The sequence below is a fragment of the Sus scrofa genome, chromosome 14 (genome assembly GCF_054392235.1).
Source record: "Sus scrofa isolate SSC_HxYL_T2T_F1_AM1 chromosome 14, Sscrofa_HxYL_maternal_Yorkshire_Landrace_v2.0, whole genome shotgun sequence".
Lineage (NCBI taxonomy): Eukaryota > Metazoa > Chordata > Mammalia > Artiodactyla > Suidae > Sus > Sus scrofa.
Genome location: NC_139396.1, coordinates 114,325,703 through 114,338,465, shown reverse-complemented (window position 1 = coordinate 114,338,465; position 12,763 = coordinate 114,325,703). Strand labels below are relative to the sequence as shown.

The 12,763-nt window shown below is 43.3% G+C and overlaps 2 protein-coding genes across 42 annotated transcripts in view; one reads left to right on the top strand and one right to left on the bottom strand.

Moving 5' to 3' along the window:
* The window catches only part of LOC102167823 (uncharacterized), a 770,457-nt gene that overhangs the window by 32,851 nt on the left and 724,843 nt on the right, over window positions 1-12,763 (top strand). The gene's annotated exons all lie outside the window — the stretch shown is intronic.
* On the bottom strand, window positions 880-5,670 carry ZNF32 (zinc finger protein 32). 4 transcript variants are annotated; one of them, XM_021073020.2, is made up of 3 exons: window positions 5,620-5,670; window positions 3,123-3,262; window positions 880-1,856 (listed from the first exon to the last, which is right to left on the bottom strand). In XM_021073020.2, the coding sequence occupies exons 2-3, from the start codon at window positions 3,190-3,192 to the stop codon at window positions 1,063-1,065; spliced, it is 864 nt and encodes a 287-aa protein (XP_020928679.1). In that variant the 5' UTR covers window positions 3,193-3,262; window positions 5,620-5,670; the 3' UTR covers window positions 880-1,062. The 4 variants fall into 4 exon arrangements, with proteins under 4 accessions (XP_020928679.1, XP_020928680.1, XP_084852766.1 ...); XM_021073021.2 differs by having other exon boundaries at window positions 880-1,814; XM_084996640.1 differs by lacking the exon at window positions 5,620-5,670 and adding an exon at window positions 4,562-4,580.

Genomic DNA, 12,763 nt, shown 5'->3' with positions numbered 1-12,763 from the left:
AGGAAGAGTACACTGTTAGAGGAGAGGAACTTCATTACTGACTACAAATATGAGCTCAGTAATGAGGACACTTAATGCCCTTACTAGATGACCCTGAGATATTGCTACTGTTGCTAAAAAGGAGTGAAAGTCATTGTGTCTCCCCCAGACTTGTAGATAGTTGTCTGCTCTATGGCTATAAGCAAGTTATTGCCATCCCAGTTAGGAGTGGAAGACTGAAGTAAAACACCCAGCAGATTTGGAAAGGAACCTATTTTTGTAAGGAAAGGCTAGGGCTTCTGCTATGAACATGGGTGATTTGTTAGAATAGGCTATTAGAGGCTATTATCCAGATAATACAGTGTTCAATATGAGGATTATTGGTTAGATTTGCCTCATGAATTCTGCCTAGTGGTCTTATATGCAAAATAAGATAAATTTGAATATGTAGAGAAGAAAAGAATCTTGGGATTGGTCTGGGGCTGTTTTTTTTTTTTGCCTTTTTCTAGGGCCGCTCCCGCTGCATATGGAGGTTCCCAGGCTAGGGGTCAAATAGGAGCTGTAGCTACCGGCCTAGGCCAGAGCCACAGCAGTGTGGGATCCAAGCTGCATCTGCGACCTACACCACAACTCATGGCAACGCCGGATCCTTAACCCACTGAGCAAGGCCAGGGATCGAACCTGCAACCTCATGATTCCTAGTCAGATTAGTTAACCACTGCGTCATGAGGGGAACTCCCTGTTTTTTTTTTTTTTTTTTTTTTAAGGCTGATGGTATCAACTGCAAATTTTAAATCTGTACCTGCTATATAAATCTCCAATTGTGTACCAGATTAATGGAGGTACAGTGGGACATTAGGTCAAAATAAACTGAGAGAAATTAGGAACCATACATGATAATGATAATAAACAAGACATTTATTTTTCATACTCATTTGAGGGAAAGGAGAAAGTCAGTTTACTCTACCCAGTGATGGCTTCTGAAAGAGTCTCCATTCTTTCCACAAAATTGGATAGGTTTTTTTAATCTCAAGGAATTTTATACTCTTAATTCATAAAGAGAACTTCCTTTGAAGAGAACGGTTATAGCGTGAGCCTTTGTGAGCAGCTTCGTTGGTGCACAGCCAGACTCCCTCTCTGAGTGAAGCTTTTCCCACACTGGCCACACAGATAGGGTGTCTCTCCTGTGTGGATTTTTCCATGCAGGATACAATTCCCTCTGGTGTGGAAACTCTTCCTGCATTGTGTGCAGGCATAGGGTTTCAGGCCTGTGTGGACTCTGATATGCACAATTAAACTTCCCTTCTGACTGAAGGCTTTTCCACACTGATCACATCTATAGGGCTTCTCACCACTATGAACTCTTCTGTGAACAGCAAGGTTACTTTGATTCCTGAAGCTTCTCTGACAGATAGCACACTCATAGGGTTTTTGTCCAGTGTGGAGTCTTTCGTGAACGGCCAGACTACCTCGTTGACTAAAGCTTTTCCCACATTCCTTGCACTGATAGGGCTTCTCTCCTGTATGTATTCGTTGATGTGTAACAAGATTGCCTTTGGCCCTAAAGCTTTTTCCACAATGGGTACACTCAAAGGGCTTTTGGCCAGTGTGGATTCTCTCATGTAATGTTAGGCTACCTTTTTGCCTGAAGGATTTTCCACATTCCTGGCACTCATAGACCCTTTGCCTCACTCCAGGTGAATCTTCCTGTAGTGTCTTAGAATCTGGGGATTTTTGTTCCAGCTTCTCTCTTCTGAAAGAATTCTGGAAATCCCAGCTTGAGGATCCTGTGGCCTCAGAGTGATCATATTTGTGGTGGGCTTCTGTCATCACATCTGGTAAAATGAGAGGGAAGTCATGTAAGATGCACCAATATGCTGAGTGAGAAGAATAGGGAAAAAAGAAACAATGCTTTGAGTGCTTATTATGTATCAGACATTAATACTATAAACTTTGCATAGATAATTTAACCCTGAAAACAATCTATGAGATTGCTACAGATAAGGAAATGAAAGCATAGGGAGGCTGTCAAAGATCATGTAGTCAGGTAGGTATAAAATTGGGATTCAGACACAGGCATGCTCCATAGCTGTGTACTGCCTCTAAATTTAGTTTAATTTAGCCTCCCAAATAGTCTTGTGTGATAAACATGATTATCTCCATTTTATAGAAAAGAGGCTCAGAAATATTGAGATAACTATAAAATATCATGTTTAGTCCCATACCCAAGTTTTACCTGACTCCAAAACAGGTATGGATCCAGGTTGTGTAGGGCCTAAAGCTTTAAAATTTTGGAGGGATTCCATTAAGAAAAAGTATAAGAGTAGGTATAGGGCCTTGAAGAAGACCAGTGTAAGGGAAAGATCCTGAAACTTAAGTTTTATTGGCTTCAAAAGGAATCTACCTCTGCTCCATTCTGCTTTCCTAACAGTGGAGTAATCTCCATTATGTCAGAATATATGTAGCAGAATCTTTGATACTTTACACCTATTAATTCTAACCCTTGAAACCCTGCAATATAGAGCTTACTGTTGCACTTTACAGATGAAGAGCCTGGAGCTCAAGAAAATTAAATAACTTGTCTGATACCACAGATTGAGTCAAGGCAATCAAAGAATCTGATCCAAGGATTGTTCTTCCCTTTAAAATCCATGCTATTTCATTTTGCTAAGCTACAGTGGAATTGAAGTCAATTTTGGTTTGGAAGTTATTCTCAACACTTCCTATTCAGATATGATAGTATTTTCCAAAACTGCCCTGCATATGAGCCTCCTACTTCACTTTAAATATGGGTCCATTCATCACTAGTAATAGTTCTCTTGGAGTCATCCAAGGGAGATTTCAACTTGTTCCCCTTCCTTACTTTATCCTTTCTTACTCAGTGATTGTGCTTGATTAAAAACTGCTTATTATTCTTTCAGAGACTACCTCAAGACTACTTCATAATAAGACTGTTCTCTTGATCTGTTTCTACTATTATTTCTAACTCCAACTTGTAGGCTTTCCCTGTAACCCCCGGAAATGGTGAGCTCCACCAAAGGAATGTCTTATCTGTATCCTCAGCCTGTTGAGGACAGCCTGTGCTGAGGACAGGGACACTGATTATTGTGGGCTGAGGGCATCCCAGCAATCAGCCAACTCACTGAAAAATGCTACATTCTGGGCATATCTTCCATGACAGTCCAGCAGTGTAGCTGTTGGAAATCCAAACATGTCCACTCCTGCCGTACGACCTTAATCACCACCTCCTCATATGATTCTTCCATGGGCTGCTCTTGAGTACCTAGAGAGGAAAAAACAAACAAAAACAAAACAGAACAACAAAAACAAACATTAAAGGACAGGATGATTGTTAAGTGAGAAGAATGAAGTCAACAGGCGCTCCATTTTGGGGTATGAGTGAATAGAGGAAATGTGGATTGCCTGATGTAATGTCAGACACCTACCATGAAACCACAAGATGGGCCAAAAGGTACCATGACCACTTATAAATATAAGAGTCCAAGAGTAAGCAGAGAAGCCATAAAGCAAACATGTACCTCTTCCTGCTAATGCTAAGATAATGTCCCTCCTATTTGTACCTTAGCTTTTGCAGGTGATTGGAATCTTTTGCAAGTGATTGGAACTTCCTCCATGTAACAGTTTGCTACTTTATCTCTTAGCCCCCAAAGAAATTTAGAATATATAAAAAACAATATTTTACCCTTTACAGTTGGCTCTATGATTGAAATGGCTCCAGCTCTCCTCTCCAGTCCCCACTAGGTTATTGGGACAGAAAAAGAGACTTCCTATATCTTTTTAGCACTTCTTAGGAGGCTCTAGACTCACACCCACACTTCTGCTTTTTGAGATATGAGAAAACCAGTTCTGAGGAAGTATAAATACTTGTCAATTCTTGGAAAAAGAAGACCTACTTCAGACTCCAAAACCAAGCCCAGGGCATTCTGACAAGGGAAATAACTTACCACAAGTCCCAGAGCCAGTAAGGAGTCAAGGTGGAGTAAGGTTCGAATTCAAGACTCTCGGGATCCAAAGCCTAAGTCCAGACAATTCTCTACTTCCTCATCACTAATGAGCTAGTCAGAATTCTTACAAAATGGAATAAAATGGAACAGAGTTTGACCAGACTTTCCTATTCTTCCAGATCCTAGGAATCCTCTTGTTCCACGTTATTTTTTTATTTATTATTTTTTTTTGGAGGGAATATTCTTATTTCAGGACCCTAATTACTGAATTCTTATACTTTATTTATGCAGTGGTTCAGTGTATAATCTTTGTTTTCCTCCAATATTTAACAAGAAAATGCTGACCTCCTGATTTAATGAAATAGCAGTGTGATGCAACAATTCTGTGTTAATCCAAGCATCTGGTCTTCTTGACACCTGCATTTTCTGCTACATATCATGGTGACTGGAGAGGCATTTAAACTCTTAGTTGGCAGATTCAGGTTCAGTTTGGAGTATAAACCACAATGCAATGCCCTATCAAAGTGTCAGGACACTACAGGACCTTTCACTAGGAAGTTCAAGGTGTTACTGCTCAACAGCTGCACATCAGCCAAGTCAACGTAACATATATGTACCTGCTGCCTAAGGTTGGACTCTGTCCCTGGTGAGTCCAGCAAATAGAGCTTGGAACCGTGGGTAGAATTTACAGCTGTGCCTCTCCACGTGCTGTGAGATATTCAGGAAGAACTCAGATGTGTCTATGGAACCTCTTTGATTAATAAAGGGAATCTGTCATAATTTTCTCCCTAGATTACACAAGTCTGGGGAGTCAATTTCCTAAAGATTTTGGAGAAAGCCACTTTATACTAGAAAACATTTCTTTTCCTATCAGAAAGGCCATTATATCCTGTGGTTTAGAGTTAGGCCATGAGAGATTTGGATTACACTCTCAGTCCTCTCAAATGACATTGGGCAAGTAACCAAACAGCCCTCACTCTATCTCCTCACTTAATAAATACTTTGATAACAAATATGAAGTAGCTCCTGGGCAAATAAAAAACCAATTGTGAAGGGCCTCTGACATGTCCTACAGACTTAAGGCCTAAAGTTGAGAAGTCCTGAGGAGATGACTAGAAGAGGGGGAACTTTTGCTATCTTGAGGATAGTTTCAGGATTAGGAAATTCTGGGTAGGGGTGAGTTTTTCCTCCACACACCTGAATCCAGTTTGTCCTTTCCCATTCTCCACCCAGCGGGGTTTGTCCTTTCTCCCATTCACCCACCCCAGAGAGACACCGCTTTCCCCTGTCCAACTTCTTAAGGCCCTGGGGCACACCTGACTGTGGCCTCCCCGCCCACAGCTCCAGGTGCCAGGCCTTCCCCACACCCCGCCCTGCGGTGCGGCGGAGGGGCCCCCGCTAGTCCGAACAGGCTCTACCCTCCCGCCTCAGGCTCCCCCAACCCCGCGTTCCCGGGCCCCCAGGGCCGCCCTGCGTGCTGGGCCTCAGCACCCCGCTCTCTGGTCCAGATGGACCTTTTCTTGCGGGCCGCAGACCTCTCCCCTCTTAGTTGGCCGCCCTGGGGGTCCAGGCTGGTCAGGCCCGCTCAGGGTCTCGGGGGAGCTCGGGAGCCGTAGCCTGTCGGCGGGGCCCCGCCTCACCCGGGCGCACTGACCCGGCCGGCGGCCTCACTCACCGCAGCGGCGCGCGCCCGCAGACAGACAAAGGCCGGCACCGATCCCACAGCAGCGCCGGCGCGAGCAGACCGGACTACAGCTCCCAGGAGGTTCCGCGCGAGCTGGAGGCTGGGGCCTCGGCGGCCCCGGCTTTCCCGAGCACTGTGGGAAACGTAGTTCGGCGATGCGTCCGGCCTCTCGGGACTCTGCGGGTCCAGGTGATCGCTGGGCGCTCAGGCCACCTCCATATGGTCCTCAGCCGGTGGCGCTGATTCGTTCGCGGGTGTATGTAGAGCGGGCACCAAGAGCGCCGAAAGGCTGCTCAGATTAGCCAGGCGTGTGTAGGCAGCTTGTGAAGTCGTCCGCTGAACCAAGAAACTGAGAATCTGGGTTCTTGCATTAGGTATGGTGGGAGGAAGCTCATTGGGAAGAAATGAGTTGATAAAACCTTGGGTGCTTGGAGGTTTTGTTTTGAGCCATTGGGGGAGCAAAGACTAAGTATTCTGTAGTTAGAGCTCTGAGGCGAGGAGCAGATATTTCAAGCGAAGTCTGTGGCGTTTTGGAACACCAGAGGAGAATTTAGTGAGGTTGGGGAGGAGTCTGGTGGAGGGCTATGCTCTTCTTATCCCGTTAAAGAATTTGCATCCGAAATAATGGGTAAGAGATCCGGTTTGGAATTGTCTTGAATTTGCATGTCAGCTCCACCACTGACTAGCTGCAGAATTCTGGATAGGCTTCTTACCTGGTGGGGAGCCCAGGATGTGGTTAGGTGGCAGCTACAGAGGCTTCTTGAAAGGGCCAGAATCCAAGTCAGGTCACCCTCTTGATACTTGCAGAGCAAAGGCAGGTATGTAAGAACCCAGAAAAAAAAAATCTTTCTGCATGTACCCCCTCTGAGTTTTGGAGAGAAAACACTATTTTCTAGGATAAGAAATTAGATTTTTTTCTTACATGGATAAATTGTAAGTTTTGAAAATCACTCAGCAAGTTAGATGAGCTCTTTTTCATGAGGCTTCTTTGTGAAGTACAGGCATTCAAATCCTGTTGTGTGATCCTAAGAGGGGGCAAGGCTCCCTAAATGCCTTAAGCCACCTTCAAATGTATTTTTATAGGATCCTGGCCTCTGAAAGGGAATTTGGGAGAGGGAAGAATGATATTAAAATTTTCTATGGCTGAGACTGCTTGGGCTTCCTCCCCGTTTGAATCGCTTTCGTCTTCCTTCATCCTGGAGCTCTCCTCAGTGTAATTCTCTCCAGGTTCCCTGCTCCAGAGCTCCTACGCAGAGGCTAGTTTATCCTATTAAAGGAGAGGTTTCATAAGGTATGTTTCCTCTTACTATGTGTTTGTCCTCTACCCAAAAGTCACCTGTTAAACATTTAACAACAAAAACAAAACATTTAATTTCTCACTGTGTACAAAGTGTAAGTTGATTGCTAAGTGTTAGTTTCACTATCACTAATAACATCATTATTTAAGTTCATTGAACCTGTATGTTCTGAGCCCATTTTAAGCGTCAGGTACTCTGCTGGGCTTTGGACACATAAATGTAAAAAAGATATACTCTCTTCTCCTAGGAAGGGAGCTGACAGTCTAGTTTAGAAGACAAACACACACCTTTCCTCAAAACCCGGACAGCAGCACAGAAAAGTCCCTGAGTGTGTAGGGGGAACTGCCCTGTAGGCCTGGCTCCTGAAGGCGCCTCAGCACAAATGCAGAGCTTCCTGTGGTGCCTCCTTCATTATTTGCTCCAGAATCACAGAGAGAAAGGGGTAGGGCATTAGGAGGTGAAGCACAGTCATCACATCCTTTCCTTCTAGAGCAGCCACAGACAATTTTCAGTGCCCAGGTGGCACCCAGCAAAGGCCAGTCCTTGCAGCTGACTGGATGGTGCTGTATGAGTGTCTCTGCTCCCTTCTCTCCCAGGGCTGTATCCGCAAAGCTGCAAGGCTGCGTATGTCACCCCCAGGTCTGGGAGTCATTTCCTCCGTTGAAAAACAACACCATGTGCCTAGAAGTCTTATCAGTTCTTTTGAGGTCAGGCTCAGCTGTGGTTGTTAGGATGATCCCAGTGTGAAAGCGATGACAAAGCTTTGGTGGAGAAGGCGACTGTAAAGGGGGAATGTTGTCACCTTAACAAATCTGCGTGAATTCTTTTAAGGTGTCTCAGGAAAGTGGGTGCATTGAATAAAAAGTGGAGGAGAGAGCAGTTAGGACTGGAGTTGATGAGACCCAGAAGAGACCCACCCACCACCCTCTTGACAGACACATAGCAGTCTTTACCCAGATCCTGAATGAGGCCCAACCCTTAACCACGGCCTGCATTTTAAGACACCCACTCAACAGAAAGGCACAGAGCTGAGGGAGGGTGTTAGCAGTGTCAATTTGAAAAATTACCAAAGAATTATTCCCTTATTTCACATGCATTTTAAAACATTATGGAACGAAGATAATCTGGTAACTGATTATATGACAAAAGGCTAAACATTTGGCAAAAAAAATGAAAGTAAATACTTATCTAACTTCTGTGCCAAAATAGCCTCCAGATTGATTAAATGTAAAATGTAAAACCCAGATCCACAAAAGGCCTAGAAGAATGTATGGTTTAATAGTTTTATAATCTCAGCATAGGAAGGGTTTTCCTAACCATGGTAAGAAACGCAGAAACAGTGAAGAATAAGATTGCTGGATTTGACTACATTAAAATCCAGTACTTCTGTGTCAACACCACCATTAAATGAAGTTAATACACGACAAGCTAGGAACATGGTAATCACTATCATCTTTAAAGAGACCATACAACTCAATAGGAAAAAGAAATTTCACTGGAAATTTGGTAAAGGATAGCAACTCACACACACAATAGAATTAAGGAAAAATGCTATTAATTTTTAAAAAGTGCTAATTGAAACTAAGAGAAAATTTTCTTAGCTGGTGAATGGAAAATAATGTAAAAGAGACTAGGGAAATAGACATTTTCAGCCATGTCTAAATTGAGACAATTCAGTCTAATTAGACATTTGCTTATACCTATCAAAAAGTCCTAAAAATACACATTTTACTTCTACAGATTTTTTTACTCTTTGAGTGGATTGCAATTGTTTCATATTGTGATCCTAAATTTTATATTCATTATATTCACTAAAGTATACCTTAATGAATATTTTATGACCAATAAAAAAAGAAAAAAGAGAAAAATAAACCTACCAGGAAAAGAAAAAATGAAATAATTGCATCCTAAATGTGGAATGAAAGCTGCAGAATTCTGCAGTAAATTCTTAAGTGAATTATTGACTTGGAAAAGACTCCTGGTTCCTTTAAATGGAGGATTGCCCCAGAAACCTGCATGAGAGCACATGATACTCAAGGAGAGCTTGAGCTTCATTTGCTCTCATTAGCTCAACGAAGTCTTTGGGTGTAGAGTGGTAGAATGAGGATCTGCCCTCCTGGAAGAGTTTATCAGAATAATTTCTACTCTGCCTCAAGTCTGTGTTTAGTCCAATTCCCATCAGAAATGCAGACCTCTTCAGTTAGCTCTTAATAACTGTGTTTTATGAACCCCCGTCTCATCCCACTACTCTGTACATTCTCTGAACTAACCAGGCTTCCCATCCCTCCCAAAAAATCCCACTGTGTCCAGCTTGGAGGCCAGTGCTTGGGAGAAAGCCAGCCTTCTTTTAAGCCCCTCCTACTCAATGGCCAGGCTTGAGTAGCAGGACCCACTAGAAAGAAAGAGGTTGTGCTTTAATGCAATTCTCTAGAAAGTTGTTGGTCTCTTGGTTAGAGTCATCCAAATGTCTCTTGATTTGCCAGCTATTTCTCAGGGCTGGAGATCATCCTGGCCTCTCCTTGGACAAGTCATTCCTATTTTCTGTACCTACTCCTGTCTCTTTGAGCAATTATGTCCTGTGTTTGCTCTCACTATTCTTCCCTGATTTATAAATGCAGGATATTCATAATTTGGGCTTGAAGATGCTTAGTGTGTGGATCTTAGCTTTTGTAACCTCAAAATTCCTTCCACTATTCAAATATAAATGATTTATTCTTAAGGGAGCTATTTATGCAAGCTTCAGATGTTTTTTAGTTCTTTTTTTTTTTTTTTTTTTTTTTTTTCGTCTTTTTGTCTTTTCTAGGGCCGTACCCATGGCATATGGAGGTTCCCAGGCTAGGGGTTTAATTGGAGCTGTAACCGCCAGCCTGTGCCAGAACCACAGCAATGTGGGATCTGAGTCACGTCTGTGACCTATATCACAGCTCACGGCAATGCTGGATCCTTAACCCACTGATCTAGGCCAAGGATCAAACCGGCAATCTTATGGTTCCTAGTTGGATTCGCTAACCACTGAGCCACAACAGGAACTCCTGTTTTCCAGTTCTTACCATTTATTTCTACCATGTAACTAGCTGTTCCTTTCTTCATATAGACTCTTGATGGAGTTGCTTATAAGCCAGAAGATGGGAAGTAAAGTTTGGGGTGGGGACTGATGACCCACACTTAGTATATATTTGCATTTATTTCCAAGGCCGTGGGTCTGGCCATCATTCCTGCTGAGGCTTTCATGCCAAGAGCTGACTTTCCTGTTTGGTATCATTTAGTGGGGCTGCCTTAGGGTCCCTCTAGAATATATTTACATTGCCACTTGGCCCAGAAAGAGGAGGTACCCTTTGTTTGCTGTTGTGTGCATGAGTGTTGTCCTCTCATAATGACTCTTCTGAGGAATGTCATGGGGGAGCACAGCCCATTTTGTAGGTAGGCCTTCCAGACAACCAGAGGGTGAAGATGCGACTGTGACTACAGGTGGGAGGCTGGATGTTGTTCCTGTTCATGTCATGTGTTGGATGTTACTTCCTTCCACACCCATGTCCTAAGCAGTGGTCCTAGAGCCAGAGTTCTCATCTGTGGCCCATGAACAGGCTCCATGTGAATCTGTGAACATGCAAAATGGAAGAAGTGGACTTGTATGTTTTTTTTTTTTTTTGTCTTTTTTGCTATTTCTTGGGCCGCCCCTGCGGCATATGGAGGTTCCCAGGCTAGGGGTCGAATTGGAGCCATAGCCACCGGCCTACACCAGAGCCACAGCAACGCAGGATCCAAGCCACGTCTGCAACCTACACCACAGCTCACGGCCACGGCAACGCCGGATCGTTAACCCACTGAGCAAGGGCAGGTACTGAACCCGTGACCTCATGGTTCCTAGTCGGATTCGTTAACCACTGCGCCACGACGGGAACTCCTCCATCCAACTCTTTAAAGAAAAGAATATACTATCTGTCCTAAAAAACATACAAGTCCGGAGTTCCCGTCGTGGCGCAGTGGTTAACGAATCCGACTAGGAACCATGAGGTCACGGGTTCAGTCCCTGCCCTTGCTCAGTGGGTTAACGATCCGGCGTTGCCGTTGCCGTGAGCTGTGGTGTAGGTTGCAGACGCGGCTCGGATCCCGCGTTGCTGTGGCTCTGGCGTAGGCCGGTGGCTACAGCTCCGATTCAACCCCTAGCTTGGGAACCTCCATATGCCGTGGAAGCGGCCCAAGAGATAGCAACAACAACAACAAAAGACAAAAGACAAAAAAAAAAAAAAAAAAAAAAAAGAGTTGGTTGACCTCCAAAAAAGATTTTAATGATTGTTTTAGAGAATCCTTGAATAAGCAGGGATAAATTATGAAATTTTTTTCTTTTAAGTTTTTATTTTGAAATAATTTTAGACTTTAGGGGAAGCTGCAAAAACTAGACAGTTTTCACTTTCATTTTTCACTCAGTTTCTCCAATAGTAACAACTCCTAGAATTATGAGAGTCAAAGCCAGGGAGTTAACACTGATACAAAATGCAGTGGTAATACTTAACAGTAAATTACTGACTTTATTTAACTTTCATCAGTTTTCCCCCTACTATTCATTTTCTGTTCCTGTATCCAGTCCAGGACCCCACATTACACATAGTTGTTTTGTCTCCTTAAGTTCCTGCTATCTGAGGCATTTATTCATTTTAGAGAAGAAAATAAAATCTGTTGGTAATGGTAATGTTAGAATGCAAGATAAATGTAGGGACATACAAATGATCTGCTTCCCTCTCTTCCTTTTTTCCTTCTTATTCATTTTCCTTTCCAAGCAAAACTTAAAAATTAGCTTGGTTTTTATTTAGAAGTTAAAAAAAAAGTTTTTAAAGTATGTAAAAGACTTGATAGTTGTAAAGGCTTTAAAAGCTTTGGCTATTCCAAAGCTTGAACATACTTTGGAATAGTCAAACACATTTCTTGAAATATCAGATACACAGATGTAATAATCATACAGCTGATTTTACTGTGTAGTAAATAATTTACCCTTGCCCAAAAAAGATGTGACATTGTCTTTGGTTTCTGGGAGGTAATGTCTAGGCCCTTGGACTGTCATGCTTGATATCTGACAGATGCTTCATCTGGGGCCTTGGGTCTTACTGGATAGTCTAAAAATGTGGTTTAAGGAGTTCCATGGTGGTGCAGTGAGGTAAGAATCTGTTGGTGTCACTATTGTGGCTTGGGTCACTCCTGTGGCAAAGGTTTGATCTCTGGCCTCAGAATTTCCACATGCTAGGGTTGGGTGGGGCGTGGCCAGAAAAGTGTGATTTAGGGTGCACACTGCCTCATTAGACAGTCTTTGGTTGGGACATGGACACTCCAGGTAGTAACAGTGAGATATAGGGTGGGGGCTTTGGGTCATGTGCTTTCCATCAGTTGACCTCCAGAGGGGATGGAAACTGGAGACTGAGTTCAGCTACAAGGGTGATTAATCATGACTAAGTGATGGAGCCTGGTAAACACTCAACACCAAGGTTCCCAAGTTGGCAGTAAAATGGTCACACATTAATGTTGGGGAAGCTTTGCTGTCCTGACTTGATAAGGGGACAACCTGAAGCCCCATGTGTGGTGCTTTCCCCCAACTCTGCCCTCTGAGCATCCTCTTATGGCTGATTTTAATCTCCATCTTTTCCCTGTAAAAAACCATAACCATGAGTGCAGCAGCTTTCAGTGAGTTTTATGAGTCTTTCTAGTGAGTTACCACTGTCTTGAAAGGCACTGATCATGACCTACGGGTGCCTTTTGTTGGTAGGTCACATGTTTATCTATCTAGACTCCAGAGCTTTAAAAAGTGTCTCGTGTGTTTTGGCAGTATCTGAAGTAGTTCTGGGGGA

Excerpts from the sequence above, each read along its gene's own strand:
- ZNF32 (XM_021073020.2), bottom strand. The coding sequence starts at position 3,192 with ATGTTTGGATTTCCAACAGCTACACTGCTGGACTGTCATGGAAGATAT. Across the intron at positions 1,857-3,122 it reads CCAGAATGTAGCATTTTTCA|CATATTGGTGCATCTTACAT; the intron begins GTGAGTTGGCTG and ends CTTCTCACTCAG.